General features: G+C 35.3%; 1 protein-coding gene across 1 annotated transcript in view; it reads left to right on the top strand.

Annotated features, from left to right (window-relative positions):
• Positions 1 to 21,938, top strand: part of ERBIN (erbb2 interacting protein) — a 124,504-nt gene that overhangs the window by 86,349 nt on the left and 16,217 nt on the right. The window contains 14 exon segments of the mRNA XM_035902277.1: positions 540 to 614; positions 1,919 to 2,063; positions 2,501 to 2,573; positions 3,570 to 3,699; positions 4,208 to 4,323; positions 5,272 to 5,341; positions 6,356 to 6,455; positions 8,665 to 8,786; positions 9,407 to 9,577; positions 10,421 to 10,447; positions 10,450 to 10,557; positions 12,791 to 12,905; positions 14,515 to 14,698; positions 15,513 to 17,034. Coding sequence (XP_035758170.1) covers positions 540 to 614; positions 1,919 to 2,063; positions 2,501 to 2,573; positions 3,570 to 3,699; positions 4,208 to 4,323; positions 5,272 to 5,341; positions 6,356 to 6,455; positions 8,665 to 8,786; positions 9,407 to 9,577; positions 10,421 to 10,447; positions 10,450 to 10,557; positions 12,791 to 12,905; positions 14,515 to 14,698; positions 15,513 to 17,034 — 2,958 coding nt within the window.

Genomic DNA, 21,938 nt, shown 5'->3' with positions numbered 1-21,938 from the left:
ACTTTTGGTAAAAGCACAAAACAGTTTGAAATGGCTTTTTTGGATACAGATCTGTGTGAAAGGTAGTCTTCAGTTCAGATTTTCTCTTGGAAAATGAATTACTACGACTTACGCAGGAATTCTGTATATTTACAGTATAACAAAATTGAGTTCTGCACTTTTAACTGACCTTGATTTTAGTTGTTATGGTGCAGTAGCACCTGTCTTATGTTACTTTCTCAGGGGGGAAGTTTAAATGGGAAAGCATATGCAACATGGATGTTTACCAAGAAGTGGTCTTTCCCTGATATGTAAGATACTTATGACAGTAAGTCACTTTCAGTGCTGTGATCAGGTTCTTAAAGGATTTTTGTATATCTAGTATATACTTCTGTTTCAAAAAGTGAATTACCTGGGTTTTCTTTGACTCAGTGAAACAAGTTTATATAACAGCTATAAGACAACATTGCTTAAAGTTGCAATAGATGAATCACTGAAGTTGTTTTGCCTTTCACTATCTTCTGTATGAAGTTTTTAAAAAAAGTGGCTTCCCTTTACAGCCTGAAGTACTTGAACAACTGAGTGGGTTAAAGGAATTTTGGATGGATGGTAACAGACTAACACTTATTCCAGGGGTAAGTCCTTCTACTGTGTTAAACACTTAGTATTTTAATTTACAGTGATACTTGCTTTGTCAGGTGTCATATGTTACACTTGCTATGTAATGTTAATGTTATTTAAAGCCAAAAGGCTAAATGCCACTTAAATGCTTAACTAGTCTACTTAGAAATTGTCACTGATCATAAGAATTGGGTACGCAGATTTTCTTTCATTGAAGTTCTCTCATCTAAAAATTATGTTCCAATTCAGGAAAGGGGTAAAAATCCTAGCTCAAATCCTGGATCAAATTTAGGGTTGACTGGTCCCTCAAAAAAGGGAGTAATCTGTGTTAGACAGCAAGCAGGGATTTACAGGATAAGTACGTTTTGTGAATTTTTACTGGCCACAGCTGTAAAGCAAGCAATGCCTGTTCAGGTGCTGTGTTATATAGGGGGCATGGCCAGTTCTGGAGAAAATGTTCTGTTGCCTTTGCCTGGGTTCCTGACATCTCTCAGAATGACATGGAGTCCAGGCTGACCTATTATTGCAGTACTTGTGAACCTGTGTTTATTTTCTAGTAAACTAGTAAATGAGTATTTGAAGTTGGAGAAGCAGCTCATCTGTTTTCGGACTTAAAATCACTAGCAGTCTTCTGATTTTAGGCTTTCTTGTCTGATCAGTAGTCTTCTCTGCTGTCTTTCCTCACTTCAGCTAATTCTTCCTTGAAGAGTTGAGTGGATGTATTAAACATTTCTACTTCACAGTAAAAGTAAAACTGTATTTGTGAAAGTGATTGCATCTTCTCTATGAAGATTTTAGTAGTGTGCACAAATCTTCAAGTTTATTCTTGGTGCATATGTAAAGGTAATACAAGCTTAGATTTTGGCTTGTTTCTTCAGGTTAGTACAATTAGGGATTGATACTTTGAGGTTAAGTAGGATGCAATTTTACACAAGACAAAAGTAAGAATTAAACGACTACTGGAGCCTAGCAAAGTCCTTATGTTAGCTATCTCTGTCTGAAGTCTGTTCTAAAGCTTCAGTTACTTGATTATGGTAACTGATCAAACCATAAAATTTGCAGTAGACTGACTTTAGAAAGATCTTCAGAATTAATGTGGTGTGTCTGTGTGTGTGTAAAGACATTAACTGTGCATATCTGCACAAAATATTTAATCATAAAGCTTGGATATTTTGTATAGAACTGTATTTCGGCGCTATAAATATGTTTTCTCTTTTCCTCTAGCATGACACCTGAGAGACAGTTTGTTGTAAAACCGGCTGGATTTTTTGTTTTGAACTTGCACTTTCTGGAATGCATTATTTTCTCTTGCTTTTAGTTCATAGGCACTTTGAAACAACTGACCTACTTGGATGTTTCAAAAAACAACATTGAAATAGTTGAAGAAGGTATTTCAGGTTGTGAAAGCCTGCAAGACCTACTGTTATCCAGTAATTCAATTCAGCAACTGCCAGAGTCTATTGGTTTGTATTTTCAGTTAATTCATGTTCTTAAAACCTGTAGTTAAGACACAGAACACTTGAAAATAGGTAAATGGAATTTTAGATCTAAGTTTCAATTGATTAAAAGTGCGAGTTTTGGATAAAGCTGTAATGCATAGCTGAATAATAAAATTTATATTTGTTTTGGAGCATTCTTGACTTTATACAGTAGTTTTTAAATGGATGAAAAAATAATATTTTTTTTTTTCTCTCCCCCTCCCACCCCCACTATGGCTGGCACATAGTAAGCTTGCAAACAAGTTCTGTGAGCTCGTCTGCTTATTTTTCTTAGATATATAGCACTATAGGCATGCCAGGGAATACAGAAGATGTGGTTGCTTGCCCATAGTCTTTAAAATTTAAACTAAGCTTAATGAACTCAAATATCCTCTTTGATTTACTTGTCCATTTTATTACAGGTTCCCTGAAGAAGGTAACAACGCTTAAAATTGATGAAAACCAGTTAATTTATTTGCCAGACTCCATAGGAGGGTAAGTATTGCACCTGAATGAAAGGTTCACTTGCGTTTCTGCACACTTCCCTGTAATAATGGCTCCTCTTCTGAATGTTTTTACAACTACTTGATTTAATTTCTTCTGTGTGTTAATGTCTTAATAAAATTGAAAGCAAGTACTTTCGTATCTTACTTCTAGTTTGCAGCATGTATGTTCTTTACATATTATTTAATATCAAAAGACCTATGTTCCTCACTTATTCATGCAGCCATTGATCTATAAAAAAAATTGAATGTGAAAGAAAACAAGATGTTTAAAAAGGCAGTCAGCTGCCTGAAACTGGGTTTCGGCAGTAACTAGCTGTGGCTATCGTAAATATTGCAAATGATTGAACCACTATCAAAAAGGTTGTAAAAAGTTAATCTGAACACATGCATATATCTTCTTTATATTATAAGGAGAATTTTCACCTGTTTATCAGCAAGTTTTTTAATGTATAATTTGGTGTTCAGTAATTTAATGTAAAGTTTGCAAATGACAGCAAAAATAATTGGTTCAGAATTAAGGGCTATACAAATGAAGGTATTTGTTCCAGTTTCTTTTCTGCTATTATAATTAACGTAGGTTATCTTTTGTTGTCAGAATTTACAAAATATTTCTTCACTCCCAGATTCTTAGGTTCATTGTCTCTAACTCTTGAAATTCTTTTCTTGTTCAGAAACTGTACTCAACTCCTGTTTGACTATGATCTGTCCCATACTGAATATTTTCAGTGCCTTGCCACTAGTACGTTTTCATGTAGTACACAAACATTTGATGTTGCTGGCACCTCTGTACAAAAACCAAAAACATTTTAGGCAATTAGTAAAGGATTGGATTGGATTTTAATTCCCTTGGGTTTTAGAGTTTTATTTTGAATTCAATTTGAGATTCTAATTAATAGTGATATTAACTTCATTTAAATATTATTCAATTAATGTTGGATGAATTAACCTGTAGAGAAGAGTAATTTTTATTTTTTTTTTTTTGCAGGTTAATATCAGTAGAAGAACTGGACTGTAGTTTCAATGAGATTGAAACACTGCCTTCATCTGTTGGGCAGCTCTTCAATATAAGGACATTTGCTGCAGATCACAACTTTTTAACACAGCTGCCATCAGAGGTATGTATTTAATTATAAAACTATAAAATGAATTTTTTAAACTGTATAGTCTGTACAACTTTTGGATAACAAGTTGGTAATTCTTGAGTAGGTTTTCTTTGCGTATGTTTTTAAAGGAGGATGTATACAAATACACAAGTTTTCAAATAATGAAATTCTGAAATTTTTTTAATCAAGAAGTAGGACTTTGCTAGTCTATTGAAACTAATGAAGGTTTAATATGTAATAATGTGCTTCAGTAAAGTTGCAAAGAAACATGAAAACCCCAGTCTACACCCAATTAAAATTATACAAAATTTATTTCTACTCATAGGTAGAAATATAGCTATAGGATTCGGAGTCTGAAAGGAGGAAAAGATTATATTTTATGCATTTAAATAGGCATCTTCATTTAAGTACTAATTATACTTTAAATGAAAAAATAGCTGTAATACTAATTGCTTTAAAAAAGTAAAAATATGACTGTTTAGAGTTGTGAAGGTGAATTAATTCTTCGGGTTTTTTTCAGATTGGAAACTGGAAGCATGTAACAGTGTTGTTTCTGCATTCTAATAAGCTTGAATTTCTCCCTGAAGAAATGGGTGATATGCAGAAATTAAAAGTCATCAATCTGAGTGACAATAGGTTTGTGGATGCATTTATTCAAGTATAAGTTGTATAAAATGCAGTATTGTTATGAATATATTATGCTATCTTCCTTATCTCATGCACAGCTTAGAAGCTGACTGATATGCATGTGTTTAATATATTACTGTTGTATGCTGGAACATGCAGTTCCATTGTATTAAGCTGTGTATTTTAATGACTTGGCACGTACATTGAAGCACAGCTTCAATACATTGATGTTTGTTAGCATGTATTTTTCTGCAGAATTAGTTTGGTTATTTCATAAAATTTTTGATTCTTATGTAAAAGTTAGTAGCTTCCTGTATTGTGTATGGAGGACACAAAACAGTATCACAGTGTAGGATGAAACACTTGAGTGTGCTGGGGAAGGTGGAGTAGAGTTGTGTTTTATTGGAGCTGGTCATTTAAAAACTGACAAAACATTTCTCTCAGATGTACTCCATCTGTAGCTTGATTTATCCATTAATGCCAGAACTTCCGTTATCCAAGGTAGCCCCTTTCCCACACAGATATCATGGAAAAAACAACAATTTTCAGGTGCAGTACTTTTTTCTTAATTGGTGTGCATGTATATTGAAACATAAAATGCTGAGGGTTCAGGTTGCTTAATTCAGGTTAATTGTCTTCAAAATCGTATTCAAGTCACTGAACTGAGTTACATTCCAGTTATATTGTCACTTTTTTATAGGCTTGCTAAACTGGGCTGAAATGTGGTCTTTGTTTGCTTGGGGTTTGTTTTTTGTTTTGTGGGGTTTTTTTAAATTCCAGGTATAGCTTTGAATCTAAATTAAATGCTGTTGCCTTTCAACTGTCAATAGTTATTAATTTACCTATATCTAGAAATGTCCTTTTAAAATATTTTTACAGGCTAATGCAGGATGGCTTCTTAACAATCTTAACAGTATTGATAAATGCACTTACATAAATTCTTGTTGTAATTTACAGACTGAAGAATTTGCCATTTACCTTTACAAAACTGCAGCAGCTCACTGCTATGTGGCTATCAGACAATCAGGTGAACTTTTTTAAAATTAAAAATAGATGATTTTTGACTTTATTCCTCATAGAATTGACAAGTACAGAGCCATCTGTTAAATAATGAGACCTGGTTATACATCAATACTTCTTTGACATTACTATGTCGGTTCTCCTGAAATAAACAACACTGAGCCTACCTGTCTTTGGAGACTTTCATGCTTCTAGCAAAGTTCTTTACTGTTAGGAAATGCAGTTTAACAGATGTTGGTTTTTTGGGGGGTTGTTTTTCTTAATTCAGGCTTGTTTACACAGGAGAGTTAGTGCTTGATAAGCTAGTACTTGAATGTGTAGCGTGCTGTTTCTTCCACAGCTATACCACTGGGGAAACTTAGCATACCTTTTTTTGAGCTAGGTTTCTTGCCACAACCTTGAACTCTGTGACTGTCTGAGTTTCAGGCTATTCAGGAGTAACTCAAGTGCTTGTGGCCTGTATTTTTGCTGTGCCTTGAAGCCCTCTGTAGTATGCTGATTTCCTGAACAGCATTAAGGTGTACAGGGCTGCCAGAAATCCACTATTGGATGTAGTATAATGAAAGCACTTTTACTAATACAGTAATTTCAAGGATCTCCTGCCCTTTTTTGTAAGGGGTGGGGGATATTCAATCTGGTGTCAATAAGAAAAACTGAGTGCAAATTTTTTTTTATGATTGTCTGCAGCTTTAAATGGCCAAATACATCCGTGTATTGCAGATCAGCCTCCTTTGGGAAAGTAATAATTCCTAGCAAGAAACTGGGTTGTTATTTGAATATCCAGTATATGCTTTTCTCTTAGAGCTGTTACTGAGTTTCTGTTCTTCGTCAAAGCCAGTCGTCGATCAAAGACAGACATGTTAATATCTTCGTTTTGTGTAAATTATTCAGAGGAGAAATGGTTTAATACAAGGAGAGTAGTCTTCAAAGTAATGGGACAGGCATGCTCTGTGATATGTAGATAGTATTTACGTTTTTGTATATATTCTCCTAACATATCCTTCTTTCATTTGCTTATTAGTCTAAACCACTTATCCCTCTTCAAAAAGAAGCTGACCCTGACACACAGAAAACAGTGCTTACTAATTACATGTTCCCCCAGCAGCCAAGGACCGAGGATGGTAAGAATTTCTGAAATACCCTGAGGGAATGCTCACTTTTGAAAATAATAATGGAAAGACTGTCCAGCTAATACAAGTTTCACTAGATAATACTTGAACACAAGTTTGAAGTAAACGTGTAAGTGATGAAGAGTATCTGAAGAATGAGAACAGTAACTAACGTGTATTGGTAAATTCTAGGTGAAACTGTTTCAGTGAGCAATGTGAGGAATGAACTAGCAGGATCATGATGGTTGCCACTTCCCAGTGTGACACCCTGTTTCATTTCAGCAGAGCTTAACGTGTTGGGGTGAAATTTCCTTAGCAGGTGTCTGCTTCAGACTGATTATTTTAGCAGAATTTCAGACAAAATGTTTCTTCCATCACAGAGTACATATTTTTGGAAAAGTAAATAGCATTCTGTGTTTTATTTTAAAAGGAAAAAAAAACCAATCCAGAAAAACAGCATCTTGCTTACAATTAGTTTGAACTGGTTTATAACAGCTCTGGAATGGGCTGCCCAGGGAGATGGTCGAGTCCCCATCCCTGGAGGTATTTAAAAGAAGGGCAGACGAGGTGCTTAGGGACATGGTTTAGTGGTGGGATGGCAGTGTAGGTTAATGGTTGGACTTGATGATATTAAAGGTCTTTTCCAACCTAGACAATTCTATGATTCTATAAAAAGCTAGGCCCAAAATATTAAGACCTTGCCAGAAAGTTATTTTTGCACACTTGTGAAATAGTTAGGAAAATAAGTAACATTGCATGAGTAACCCCATCAGGAGTTAAGGAAAGAGAGTTAAATCTCTTTATTTCTTCACTTTCTTACTCCTGCAGGCAAAAGGAAAAAGCTTGTGCTGCTTTAACGGAAATGGGGGGGTGGGGTGGGGTATAAATGGAAATAATTGAAAACTGACAAGTGGCAACGTTTGCTGTTCCATGGCAAAAGTGTCTAGTACACTGAGAGAGGAGTAACGAAAAATACCAGCAAAACCAGTAAAGTGTGCATCTCTCTTAGTACGTTCTAATGCAGATAATGTGTCTGCAGTGCCTCTGAAAGAATGTGAGAATTATAAAATCATTTGGAGATTCAGTGAAGTTCAAGATTGTTCCTGAAAGCATTCTCTCTACTTGAACTTTTTTTTTTTTTTAACCAGGTGCTGGGGTTTCTTTCTGTAGACAAAGAAAGGGGCTGGTTGTTTGGCTTAAGTTGACAGAATACCTGCCTCTGAGGTGGTCATTCCAAATGGAAGGGTTGGAGTTCAATAGATAGTGTTTTTAAAAATTAAAATGTTTTAAATTCTTTAACAAGTTTTTTTTTTTAGTCAATGATAGTGAAGTCTATTAGAATATTTTCAGATGTGTTAAAATTGTAAGTTTACCCAGTAGATGCAGAGTAACAAATATTCCAGTGCACTTGTTGAGCCCTATAATTAAGTACAGGGCTGTTATATATTTCAGGTATAGAAGTAGTTAATACGAACAGTCTTGGCATTGCTAGTGAAGGATATATGTTTGCTGGGATGGTGGTGGCAGATTTATTAGACTATTTGGCATGGTAAAGTAGAACCTGGCTGACGTGATGCAAGGCATGGAGACATACTAGAATAAGAGACAGTAGGTACCCAGAAGATTTTTTTTCTCTTGTGTAAAATTAAGCAAGAAATACTTTGTAAAGGTCCTGTAATTTGTATAACTTCTGCAAAATCATGTGTTTACCTTAAGTTTTAGATGTAGGGTTTTTTCAGGATTAGTAATAATGCAGGTTTTTCTCACTAAGTCATTCTTATTTTTAATTTTCATTAAATGAAATCAGGTGAATGCCCTTATACATGCTTAATGAGATCACCTCACTGAAGTCAGGCTATATGAATCTATATAAGTTTAAATTACGTTTATATAAATACATTTATACAGATACATGGAGAAAAAAATACTTTGCAGCAGTGTTCGGCTGAAAATTTTCAAGTGTGAGTGTTAAGACTAGTGTACAGCTGTGTGTATGAAGTTTTTTACTTTACAGACAGGGATTACTATTACAAAAATACAGCCAAGTTCGTAAAGCAGTGGCAGTGTAGCTAGTCTTCAATTAATGGTGCTAATAGTCTCTTGTCTTTTAAGAATGCATACAACAGCACACCAATCCCATCCCAGAGAAAGAAAAGGAGGATTTTTATTTTGCATAATGTTTCCTATTCTTATGAGTCTCCTTTTTTTTTTTTTTATTTAGTTATGTTTATATCTGATAATGAAAGTTTCAATCCATCTCTGTGGGAGGAACAGAGGAAACAGCGTGCTCAGGTGGCATTTGAGTGTGATGAAGACAAAGATGAGAGAGAGGCACCGCCTCGGGTTAGTATTGAATCTGTTTTTGAATACTTGGTGCTTCTGTCCCTCTTACTCCCACCCCTGAATCCCCTCTTTTTCCTTACTTTGGCTGTGGATTTCACTCTGATGAAGAAATCAAGTCTCCGGGAATTAGTTAACAGTACCTAACAGAATGAAACACTGTGGGTTTGGGGGTTCTGGGGGGTTGTTTTTTTCATGTGGTTTTTTGTATGTGTGTGTGTTTTGTTTTTTTTTTCCCTGAGATCATTTGAAGTGGGGCACAAGGGACAAAACTCTCAGCTGATGTAAGGCAAAGTAGGGCATAACTAGGAGACTACCTGTCTGGTGGTGCCATGGAGAAGGACAATGGGGAAACAATGATTAATCCTCATTTTTCTTTAAATAAATTACAGTTGTCATAATTTCTTCTGCTTGCAATCAATTGACACCTTGAGGGGGTAGAGATTCATAATCTTGCTGTGTTTTACAAACTTAAGTCTGCATCAATCCATGTAGACTTGAACAACAAAGTGAAGATCCTAGATTGTTCAGTGTTTTGTCCTAATTCATTGTCTGTTTTAAAGCATATGTTTTAATTATGGCATTTAGTTCAATGTAGAATATTATTGCTTTTTGTTATACAGGAAGGCAATCTGAAGAGATATCCAACTCCGTATCCTGATGAACTGAAGAATATGGTTAAAACAGTCCAGACGATTGTACATAGGCTAAAGGATGAGGAATCTACTGAAGATACTGCCAAGGAGTCAAAACGAGAAGGCCAGGCAGTTTCTGTAAAAGATGTGGGGGTAAAGGTTAGAGATACTATTCTCTTCTGACTTTGCAGAGACTTCCAAAGATCTCTAGATCTTTGTCATTGATTCCTTTTGTCTTCTCCCTCCCCACTAATGCTTTAGCAAGAAAAACTGACAGATTAAAGAACAGGAACTTACCTCTTTACCATCTATAGAAGTCTGTAATAAATGTCTGGTTTGCAGTAGCAGTTTTCCTCTGACACTAAGGACAAGGAAAGTGACTTGATTCTCAGGGAAATAGAAACTATGAATGTGTTAAGGAGCTGGCTTCTTTGGTTACTGTAGGATGGCATCTTTGTCATCCTCTGATCTTCTTTTGTCCACCAGACTTGACAATGAAGTTATAATATATATATTTTTTTTTATATATATAAAAAAATAATCTCTTAAGGATCTTACAGCTGCCCTTGTGACTGGAGGTTTTTACATGCTAAGTTGGGAAAGCAATTGTAGCAAGTTGACACAGGAGTCAGGAGTCTCTTAACAGGTTGAAGTAGCATGATAAGTGATAGGACTACTCTTTGGTGCTGACATGTCTTATTGTAGATACTCCTGGGCTTGTTTGTTTTTTGTTTTTTTTTTTTAACTTAACTGGAAATGTAATGGTACAAATTGACCCCAAGAAGAAGAGTCAAACTGATTGACAAAGGGTAGGGATTGTACCTCAGTGGTCTGCAAAGATTTCCCTGTGTTTCATACCTGGTGCATTTCAAACTTTATAATTTCAAAGCTCAGATTTTTCCATTCCATAGTTTCCCAAAATATATAATGTTAACTCAAAAGATCATATGTTATTGAAAACCTTTCAGAATGTTTTTTCTGCTGATGTTCTTAATCCTGTAGACTTCAGAAACTGCTTCAATAAAGAACAGCCTACTGAACCAGAAGCTGAGCACAGCACCACAAATTCACAGATGACTGCGTTTGTTAAAACCTTGCAGAACACAAAAACAGTTGTCAACCATGAAGACACGCTTGAGGTATGGCATTGCGATGAACATCACTGCAGTCAAAGAATTATGCTGGTGTTGTATTGAATTTGTTACCCTGGGAGATGAAAATTTATGTTGACAATAGCAGAAAATTGCCATCCGTAAATGCAGATGGTTTGCAATGCAATGTTTTTCTCAGTTCAGATTATACTAAGTAAAAGTTGAAATAGCTAACAAAAAATTCATAATGAAAGATAAATGCATTTAAAGAAAAATAAAGCAAATTCAATTAAAAGTACACCGGAGTATCAAACTTTGGAAGACTCAGAATTTTCCAGGTTTTGCTTGATTGCCAGGTCGTCATTAAATAATAGGTTTTGATTGTCAATGAAGTGACAAAATATCTGATTAGGGGGAGCAATCAAAAACCTGTACATCCAAGTGACCATGCACTTCCATTTCAAATTAAGTGAAAGGTGGGTTTAAAGATATGTATTTCTCTGTGTTCATTAGTGAGCTGTCATGAATATGACTTGGATTGTATTTACCTTTTATAAAGAGTCAGAGTTTAAACTCCTGAACTCTTTGTACATCTCAGACAAACACCACATATTCGTTTATTTATAATGTTTCAGACATGACAAATTTTGGAACTTCTCACTTAATCAGTTGCCAGTCACACCTATAAAATGCTTTTTTCATAATTTCATAAGCAGATCATTTTTGCCTGTGTTGTGTAAGCAGTGAAACATGCATCTCATACTTCTGCTGAAGAGACTGTGACAAGCAGTTGTGGCTGTTGCTGGCTATTTCCCCACTAGCGTGTTCCTGCTTCTACATACTTCTGAAAATATTGGTTTTGACATTTTTCTTTAGTTGAAAAACATAATTTCAGAAAGTCATATTAGTTGTCTAACAATATCGATAGCAATTCTTCGTAGGTGGCTGTATGCCAGTAAGTAAATGAGGCAGCAGTATATAGTCAATCAGGGATAGTGAATTCCTTACTTACATGTTATAACCTGCGGGTAACTCTGTTGCAGTTGAATCTAAATATCTAAACTTTGCATGTGTGTAAGTTTTTCATTTCAACATTGATTACACTTGTGTGACACAGCCAAGAGGCAAGGCAATGTGGTAGAGGCAGTGAAGAGGTTGTCTGTTCCAATTGCAGAGACAAACAGATGGATTTTTACTTTTCTATTTTTAATGAATGTTGTGATAGCTTGTTTGCTACATCTCTGTCAGGTTTGTATTCCCTGCAGTCCAAAGAACTGGCCAGGTAGCTAGTATTGTGGGAAAGGTGGTGCTCCAGTAGTTTCCACACATAACGTGTTCTGAAATTCGTAAGAAAAAGTGAATGTTGACAGACTATTTTTGCAGTCTGCAACATGGGGTTTGTAGCATTTGTAATAGGAAGCATGTTTACTAGAAAGAAATTTCCACTTAGGGAAGGAAGGGGTTTTTCCCTTCAAAATACTACTGGGTACAATTGGTTTTTGAAGATGATAGGAATATAGGGCTGGCAGTAGGATACTGAATCAGTTGCATGGATGCTCTTGCAGCAGCTTTGTCAGTTAATCTCTTTCATAAGTGCAGAGCTCCATCTTGCAGTTAGGAGCTAGTGATTTCTAGCTTAAATGTATTCAGTATCACTTCATTCCTTTCCCATTGTTCTTGAAGTTAAATAACTTCTCTTCCTTCTGGAATTTACAACCAGTGTAAATTTCAAGATAAAAGCCCAAGCTACGCTTGCTCTTTTTTTGCTAGACTAGGCAAGCCAAACTCATTCAGTCTTTTCTCACAGCATAGCTCTCCATTCCTGAGATTATCTTGGTCATGCTACTTGATAGCTGGTTCAGTTGATCTCTTTTCTGCAAAACTAATACCCAGCTAGTCAGCCTGGGGTGTTTGCTGCTTCAGTGATAACTTTCTGACTTGAACTGAACTCCAGTGGTGGAACAGAAGCTGCATCTGCTGGCTCCACGTAGGTTTTTTGCAGCTGAAGTTACCGGTTTGACCGTCATCCCCATGGAGATGATAAGTGACAACGCAAGTCTGCACGTGCTGCTGCTCAAAGATTATTCAGTGGCAAATATTACTAAATTCAGTTGCCTTGCACTACAAATGCACTAGACATTTGTTATGTTGTGCCTATGTTATGTTGCTTGGTTGGGTTTTTTCCTCTCTATTGTTCAGTGGGTGACAGTTTAGATAACGTTTACTTAACCTTTAGGCAGCTCTTTAAAATGCACAACATAAAGCTGTTTTTCCTTAGCAGGAGTCAGAAGAACTATCCTCTGATGAAGAGATGAAAATGGCAGAAATGCGACCACCGCTGATTGAGACCTCCATTAACCAACCAAAAGTGGTAGCTCTTAGCAATAACAAAAAAGGTTAGATACCATAAAAAGCAATAGAAGTGTTGTGTGATTCTGATAATTTCTTGACTCAAAGTGGCTAGTTTTTCCAATTATATTATATAGAAGTAGGTATAATTTCTATGTTTTAAAAGAAAGATGATCAATTCTCTAGTTAAGCAGTGAAAGCAGAAAAAAAATCCTGCACTATCTTGTACATGAGTCTGTGGTAAAGAAAGCTGTGTTGACACCCTAATTTTCTTGATTCTTGTCATCAGTTTAAAAGCAGAGGGAGAAAGGAGATGCGTGTGTTTTGGGGGAGTGTTAGCTTGAATACACTCTTGATATGCTTAAGAAGAGGATTGCAGAAAGTGGTATTTACTTTGGAAATATTCCGTATTTCTCCCCTCCCCCAGATTTTGTGGATTATTGCTGCTATATCACTTGTTTAAATTTCTTAGAGAAGCTGTGCTCTCTCCCTAAGGTTTAGGAATAAACTTCTCTTGTGGCAAGTCTTTCTCTAGAGTCACTTTACTCTTGTTTTTCTTCTTTCCTCTAATGGGAAGCTTCAGAACATTATTTTTATTATCTGAGTTTTATATTCTCTGGAAGATAATTTCTGTCTGGGTAACCATTTCCTTAAGAGTAAGGAATGACCATTTCTGGCCATTAGATATAAAAGGATGAGACTTAGTGGGGACAAAGGAAAACAACATGGAGGTAGCAGGAGGAGTCTGCTGAGGATAACATGCAGGTGAAAAGATCGATGTTTATCAACACTGTGTTGGAGTTTTTATGCCTGACTAAAATACTAAGCCAAAACTTATTTCTTGTCTCTTGAGATAGATGTTAATTTCACAGAATTTATGCTTTTGGCACCTGTAACTATGTCTTGAATCAAAAATTTAAATGTATTTATTTGTTTGTATACTTCCATCAAAATCATGACTGGCCTGAAGTCCCACAGAGAGATTATTTGTATATGGATGTAGTATGTAAGTATGCATACATTATGCAAGAATCAATGTGTGCAGATGTAAATTACACAAAAATGTTGTCCTAAGTGATTTGCAAAGGATTCCAACTCTGCAGAAGAACGTTTTTCTTTCCTGTTTTTTTACATTTATGAAACTATGCAGAGTTTATCCAGTGATACAGGTCTTTCAAGAGCGCTTGGTCTAATACATAGCTATTTAACAATGATCTAATGTTCAAAATCAGGAACTGTATACACTTTCAAAATCCTCCATGTGAAGCAGTATATTTCGTAGGGGCTAAGAGACTCATGTAATTCAAAACTTTGAAATCATTGCAAAAACAAAAATATGATTTGATGGGTATTTTGGGGAAACACTACATAATGTAGCACTAGCTTATGCCAAGGAAACTTGGAATAAAGCAGTGAGTTAAACATTATTAGCAGGTGAGGGTTGTTTATGTTGAACGAAACATTTAAAAAACAGGAACGATTGTCTTTTGTAAGTTTAAATTAAGTTTGCAAAGATGTTAGCTTACATTTTAGTTTCCAGAAGTAAGAATTACTGAAGAACAAGACACAATTTCTAAATACTATAACATACACACATTAAATGGATATTAAACATATGTATATGTCTGTAACTAAATTGACAAATTTTTATTTCAGATGATTCAAAAGATGCTGATTCCTTATCAGATGAAGTTACTCACAACAGCAATCAAAATAACAGCAACTGTTCCTCTCCTTCTCGAATGTCAGATTCTGTTTCCTTAAATACTGATAGTAGCCAAGATATTTCTCTCTGTTCTCCAGACAAAGAAACACATGCTGCTGTTTTATCCAAGATCAGGTTTGTAAGATACTGTATACCACTGAGCAAATATAATAGAAAAATGTTACTTAGTCTTTTGTATTATGTGTCCATCCCTTTAATTCATTAATTTATCATTCATGAAATAATTTAAAATTCTAATGTTTTAAAATAATGTTAACTAATGGAATAGTTCTGTCTAACGAAAGAAGAGGACAGTAAAATTCAGAGGCTAATTTTAGTGTACAAGACATTGTTCCCATCTGTTTTAATAATAGGATATAATAATTTCATCTTTATAATTCGCTAACCCTGCAAAATACTTCAATACACCCTTTTAAAAGCTCTATGTTTTTATTTGTGTAACTTTGAAGATCAGTTTGATTACTAACATAACTATAAAAGGCTTTTAGAAACTCACAAAGAATGGCCTTACAGGTTACTGCTGTTGTTGAGGTTTTAGTAGAAGGTGCCTTTTTAGAAAATTGCCAATAGGAACAAGACATTTGTCAAAAATTCTCATGGAACTTGCAGGTATTAGTTAAAAAAAAATTAAGTTGTTGTCACTTCATACTTTTTGAACTTTTAAACTGCCATTAATAATTCCTCTTGAATGTAAACAAACTTCTGAAATCAGGTGACACAAATGTTGCCAAAATGAGCCCTCTATGTAATGTATTTTTTTTAATGGTAAGATAGCAAGTCATAAATCTGGTTGTGTATTGGTCTTTGTCCTGTTTTGTATGCACAGTATGGCTGTGTTGCATGTTAATGATTACTTTTTCTAAAACAGTTCTTAAAGGAATATGTTGTTCCTTTTGGAATTTCTTTTAAGAGCCATCTTTTTTTCTAGGCGAGAAGATGAAAATTTGAATAATATTTTGCAAAATGGAGGTGGATTGAGCATTACAGTAGAAGAAAAAACAACTGTGCAAGAGAAGGTTACAAATTTGTCTGAATATGAATTAGGCATTGAAGAAAGATTAGGCCTCATAGGAAAAGGTGTTGATCTAAGCACTCCTACAGAGGAGTCTCACAAATTAGACCAAATAAACATGAATATCAATAAACTGGTTAGAGAAGAGGCAGTGCCGGTTCCTGTAGAAATGATACAAACACAGGAAATGGTTTCAGTAAAGGGCTTTTTGAATAACAACACGAAAGAAGAAAGTGAGCACTTGGAAAATGGAAATAGGTATCCTATAAATAAAGTAAACGGACATCCTGAGGAAGCCATACAGTCTCCCAGTAAAGATGAACTAACGAGAAGCACTACAGTTGATGGTGATTCTGCTGAGCTGTCTGTTTCGAGGAGTACTGAAGATTTGTCCCCACAAAGAAGTGGTCCTGTGATGAAATCTCATAGCATCACCAATATGGACACTGGTGCTCTGAAAATCTACGATATTGTCAATGAGAATGGATCTCAACAGCCAAACTCAATGGTAAAATCAGCATCTGATATTGCAGATGGAAAAAACATAGTCCGAAGTAAATCTGCTACTCTTCTGTATGATCAGCCTTTGCAGGTTTTTGCTGGGTCATCGTCATCATCTGATTTAGTATCTTCTACAAAAACTGTGTTCAAATTTGACTCAAATCATAATCCTGAAGGTGCTAATGTAGCAAGAGGATCAGTGACAAGTGGTGCACAGATGTTCTGTGCTCCCCAATATAATATTCAGTACAGCAGCAGTGCAACAGCGAAAGACACCTTGTGGCCCCAGAAACAAGGTACCCAAGTAGAACAAGGCAGCTTACCTCCTTCACGTCTGCTGAGGTCTGACAGCACAGAAACCCCCAGCTACGTAAAGCATTCTGCCAATATGAATTTCTCCAATCATAACAATGTCCGAGCCAGTGCTGTGTATAACACTCATCAACGGATGCCTGGGAGACATATAGATATGTGGGCTATTCCACCAAATGATAGACTGCTCCCAGGAGCAACCAGACACACTCTCCAAAGGCAGAGCAGTGTATCTTCTACAGCTTCTGTGAATGTTGGGGATACTGGACCTTCAAGGAGGACCCAGGTTCCTGAAGGGGATTACTTAACATACAGAGATTTGCATTCAATGGGAAGAGCTCCACCAGTAATGTCTGGGCAACAGAGACCTCTTTCTGCCAGGACATACAGCATTGATGGTCCAAATGTACCCCGACCACAGAGTGCTCGTCCATCAGTGAATGAAATACCAGAAAGAACTATGTCAGTTAGTGACTTCAATTACTCACGGACTAGCCCTTCAAAGAGATCAAACCCAAGGGTTAACTCTGAGCACTCCTTATTAGATCCTCCAGGAAAAAGTAAAGTCCCTCATGACTGGAGGGAACAGGTGCTGCGACACATTGAGGCTAAAAAGCTAGAGAAGGTAAAAATAATAATTTTAAAACATTTCTACCCTTCTGTTACCTGGTTATGGAATAAGTTAAATATTTTGTGTTTTGAACTGCTTTTAATTACCACTGAAAATGTACTTCTGATACTGCCTTAAAAAGGATAAACATGGTTGTGACGAATATCTGAGAAACAGTCAAATGGTAGACTGTAAATTAACTTCTCCCCAAAGAAAAAAAAGTCCCTGTTACTTCTGATCATACTTGCCAGCTTAGTCCAATTATTTTAGAATACATTAAATAATGTCGTATTGACCTGCTGGACTGCAAGGCCAGCTTTTTTAGGGCAGGTAATTTTTATTGCAGCACTGTATTCGTATTATACTAAAATATTCCCTTACACTTCATCTTTCCGTTCTGCCTTTTTTCCCTCTATATCTTGTCTTTAAGAACAAGGAAAAGAAAATCAGTAAAATCTATTTGGAAGTATAGATCTATAGCTTCAGTTGCTGAAGAATTCAAAAGACATAATTAACACGTATTTGCCTCCAAGCCAGTTGTCTTTTGAAGTTGAGTATCTGACAGATTGTTGAATGAATATTTATTGCTGTGAGATGAGAACACTTAAAAATCTTATTCATTTCAGGAAATCACAGGAGGTTTTGATATAACTAGAGATGATGAACAGGATTCTTTATGTACTGTTAATGCTATCAAGAATTTGAGCTGATATGTAGAGCTGAACAATTCTGTATCTTCAAAGAATTTGAGACTCGAAGAGTGTAATCTATGCTGGCCAGCTAAACCAGTTTAAAATATCATCAGTGAATAATGGGTAGAATGTCATTAGCCTGATTCTGTTTTCTTGGAGGGGAAGCAGCCAAAATACATTTTGATTATGCCAGCTAGATGGATTTTCTTTTTTAATTTCTTTTGAAAGAACATAGTTTGGTTTGTGATTATTATTCTAAATACTTCAATATCTGTGATAGCTAAAAAATTGGAGATGGTTGGGAAAAATACTTTTAACTAATTTTTCTTTGGAAATCCAGGTATTTGGATGGATGGGTTTGATTTTTTTTTTGTTGTTTTGAGTTGCATAACTTCTGATGATAGAAAGGGATGGGTTTTGTTTGGTTTGGTTTTTTTTTTTTTTTAAAGAAGCCTGCACAACAGCTGCACCTGTTCTCCTAATCCAGTTTGAGTCACGTACAACATAAAATATTTTAAGGCCTTCACAGTACTGTGCTGTAGTGTGGTGACCCTTTGTCCCACAAGGCGGTCACAAACCTCACCATGTTCCAACCCTGATAAAAGGTGCATTCTCTGATCTTCCATTCTCCTGGATGCATCAAGTCTTACATAAAATGACAGAGAAGCAAAAATCTCAGCAATCCCTCAATGCAGAGGGAAACAAAACTTCAGTGCACTGCTAATGCAGTTTGTTTATAGCTTGTTCTTACGTCGTCTATATTTGACATGTTAGGAACAATGTTTAATGCACCAGTGATACCTGTTCAGGTACTGCAGCAATGTAGTCACCTTTACCGAAATGAAATTGATCGCCTGATTTTATTCCCGTTATATCTGTCCGTACTTTCTCTCATACTTTATATGTAAACCTTAATTTTTGTTTCTTACTAGAGTGATATGGAATAGCTGCTATTGAGATCTTAGCCATGCATCTAACTTGACAGGTCTTAGAAGTCAGTTTTGTATGTGCATGTTTCTTTTGTTCTGGCCTTGAAGCATTTTAAAGTAGCTTTTATTTAGCAATCTGAGACTTACTTACGGGTTTAAAAGTGAATGTGTTTATAATTGTCTACTTCATATTCACTGGGGTATGACTGACTTAAAAAGAAAAATCTGAAAAATGTAGATATGATCCTATATGGCAGCTGGCAAATATGATAATGTGGAAATTCTAGGAATTTACTGGGTTTTTTTCTTTTAAAATAATGGTTTCGGTATTTCTGTTTCTAATTAAAAATTAGCTGGGCAAGGAAGGGGAGCTTAATCTATAAGCCAGACTTCTAAAATGTTTTGAAGTCTGAAAAAAATTTCAATAATTACAGAACTAATTTAAGGAACAAGTTCATTTACAGAGCTCATTTAAGGAACATTTATTGGAAATTGCTTTGACAAAGCTTTCATGGCTTTAAAATGGCGTGGGTTTTTTTTTTTAAAGCATAAGACACAACACTGACAAAAAACAGGTATACAAAACCTTATGATAATTATTTAATTCATATCTTCTTGCTGTGGTTATACACAACAGTATGGGTCAATAGTATTACTTCTGTTGTGACTCTTCTGAGCTTGTTACTGAATTTAATCATGTTTATTATTACTATCCTGTGCTTATTAGGAAAGGGTATAGTGGGGTTTTGGGGGGTTGGTTTTGTTGTGGGTTTGTTTGGTTGTTTTGTTTTGTTTTTTTCCTTTTTTGCTAAGCTCATGAAGTACTTGTTTATTTTGTTTTATAAAATTTACTAATGAGAGAGAGAGAGGAGGGTGAACCCACTTAAATAAACAGTGTCTGCTTCTTGGACAAATTGGAGAAGCTAGTTCTTGTTTTATTTATTAGCCCTTTTTACCTGATACAGATAGGAAAAAAAAAAACACCTTTCAAGAGTTTTAATTTACATGAGGAGTGATACAGGATAGTTTTAAGTCCAGCAAAAACAGTGGGTTCCAGCCAAGTAACCAGCATCTGTAATCCCTTTGACAGGCTGTCAGGGGCATACACCAACCAACTGAAATTATCCATCTGGTTGAAGGAAGATGAAAACATTTCATGAGACCTTTTGTAAATAGAAATTTTGCATATATTCAGGAGAAACAATTTGCTTACCTGATGCAAAGCATGTTTTATTGTGGGATAGAGAAAAGAGATTATTTAAATGTCAAGCTGCTCTCTAGTGGTTAGCTATGTAAGCTGCTAGAAAGCACACCCCACCCCCAACCTCATAAATTTAGTGCACAGGTGAGTTTTTAAGAACAGTAATATTTTTCAGCATTATTTTCCTTTTTGAGTGTGATTCACCAGTTTTACTACCTGATATGTATCAGTAGTCTTCCATGGTAGTCTTGTTAGAAGTTTTAATTTAGGAATTTAAACTAAAATACTGCCTGTGTAAAAACACCAGTGTGACACACATTGTATGGTAGAGGAATTTGTTATCTGTAACAGTTATCTGCAAATATCTATTATATTTCTATGTGCTGAGTAGGCAGAAACATTTACTGGCCTGACTCTGTCCTTTCTTTTTTTGATGTGGATCCCTTGGGAGGTCTTCAGGTGTGTGTTTGTTTTCAATTCTAATTTAATCTGGAATTAAGTCCTCTATTTTTTTATCTACTTTATATACTATTTGTCTAAAATTGTAGAGCTTTCAGAGAAGAGCTCATAAAGTTTGATTCCTATTTTCCAATTCAGAAATAAGAATAGGTGATTTTTTTTCCCTCAAAGTTGCCAGTGTATAATGCCTTATTAAAAGAAAAAAGTCCCAAGTGTTTCAGTATTGATACAGAATTGCAGTTTTAATCAAAGTTTGAAAGTTTTTCATTAATTGATTTTTTTTTATACTACATACCTAACATGCAAAAGTATTTCAACTGATACAGTCTCAGATTTTCTCCAAGTTAAGCTTGCTTCAATATCTCAAGGAAAGTAACTTCAGTGGGTCTGTGCGCGCATAAAATTAAGTGCTTAAGTGTTTATAAGATCATAGCCTGAAGAATGTTTTGATGCTGATAAATTACAGCAATGCTATCCATTCAGCAGTTGTCAGTTTTAAATCTTTATTTTAGCTTTTATTTTTTTCTTCATTTTGAATGGACTACTGAACCATCAGTGTGTTATGATAGTTTGTGGAGTTCAGAAATCAATACATCACACTTTAAAAGGAATAAAATTCTTGTGCATTTGGAATGTAAGCAACAAAAGCAACTGGTATCTTGCTAGAATTCTATCAGATTTCACACAAAACATTTTTTGCTTGTATGCTCTTATTCCAGAAGGCTTAAAGCATTCATTTTAGTAATTTCAAGTGTTCCAGAATACCTTCAGCAAACTTTTTCTAAAGGACCTTAGATAATCAAGGTCCTTTAATCAAGATAATCAAGAATGAAAAGTGGAGGGATTTCTAGACATTTAATAATGTCCTCAAAGGATAACTTATGTCCACCTTTAGCTATCAAGTACTGTTAAATAAATAAATAAAAAGGCTAATACCTAGGCTTAGCAGTTAAGTTACCGGTTAAGGCTATTCCGAGATAAGTAGAGTGTAGAATCTTCTGTGCAGATCCTTGAATTTTATTAGTTCTTGTTCTATACAAAAATTTCATGGATTGTTGTGACATACTCCAGCAAGTCTTAAAATTACAATAGTATTATCCAATAGAAATTCTCCTAGGTAGATTCCACTGCTTATTGTCTTGCACTTAAGTTAGATACATTAAGGCACTTCAATTCCCAAAAGACACCTTTTTGAAATCCAAAATTGTTAATTTGGTTGTAAGCTGCAAAATGGAGAATATGTTCTGACTCTTAGCATTCAAAAAGATTTTAAGTAAACCCCAAAACTATGCTACTAGCTGCCTGCATCTAAACTGATTCCATTAGAGGCTGATTTTTAATACAAATCCTGATTTATATGCTGAACTTTTCTTTTTAGTTTGTACATAGCCATTTTTTCTTGATGCTTTTAATATGTGTTCTTGATGGTTGAATAACTGATTTCTAGTAAACTTAGCTTTCACAAAAATATAGAGGAACATGGCATGTATATTCATTAATGTATATTAGTTTAGAGTAACTGAAATGAGATTTCTCAAGCCTCAGATATTTGAATTATCATTCTTCAGGCCATTATGCCCTCAAGACACTGTAGCAAATCAGATGGAGAATGGAGTTGGTACTTGGAATTAACATTCA

Source organism: Egretta garzetta, unplaced genomic scaffold (assembly GCF_000687185.1).
Source record: "Egretta garzetta isolate BGI_Z169 unplaced genomic scaffold, ASM68718v1 scaffold439, whole genome shotgun sequence".
Lineage (NCBI taxonomy): Eukaryota > Metazoa > Chordata > Aves > Pelecaniformes > Ardeidae > Egretta > Egretta garzetta.
The sequence above is the reverse complement of the archived record's forward strand: the minus strand, read 5'-3'. Positions and strand labels throughout refer to the sequence as shown.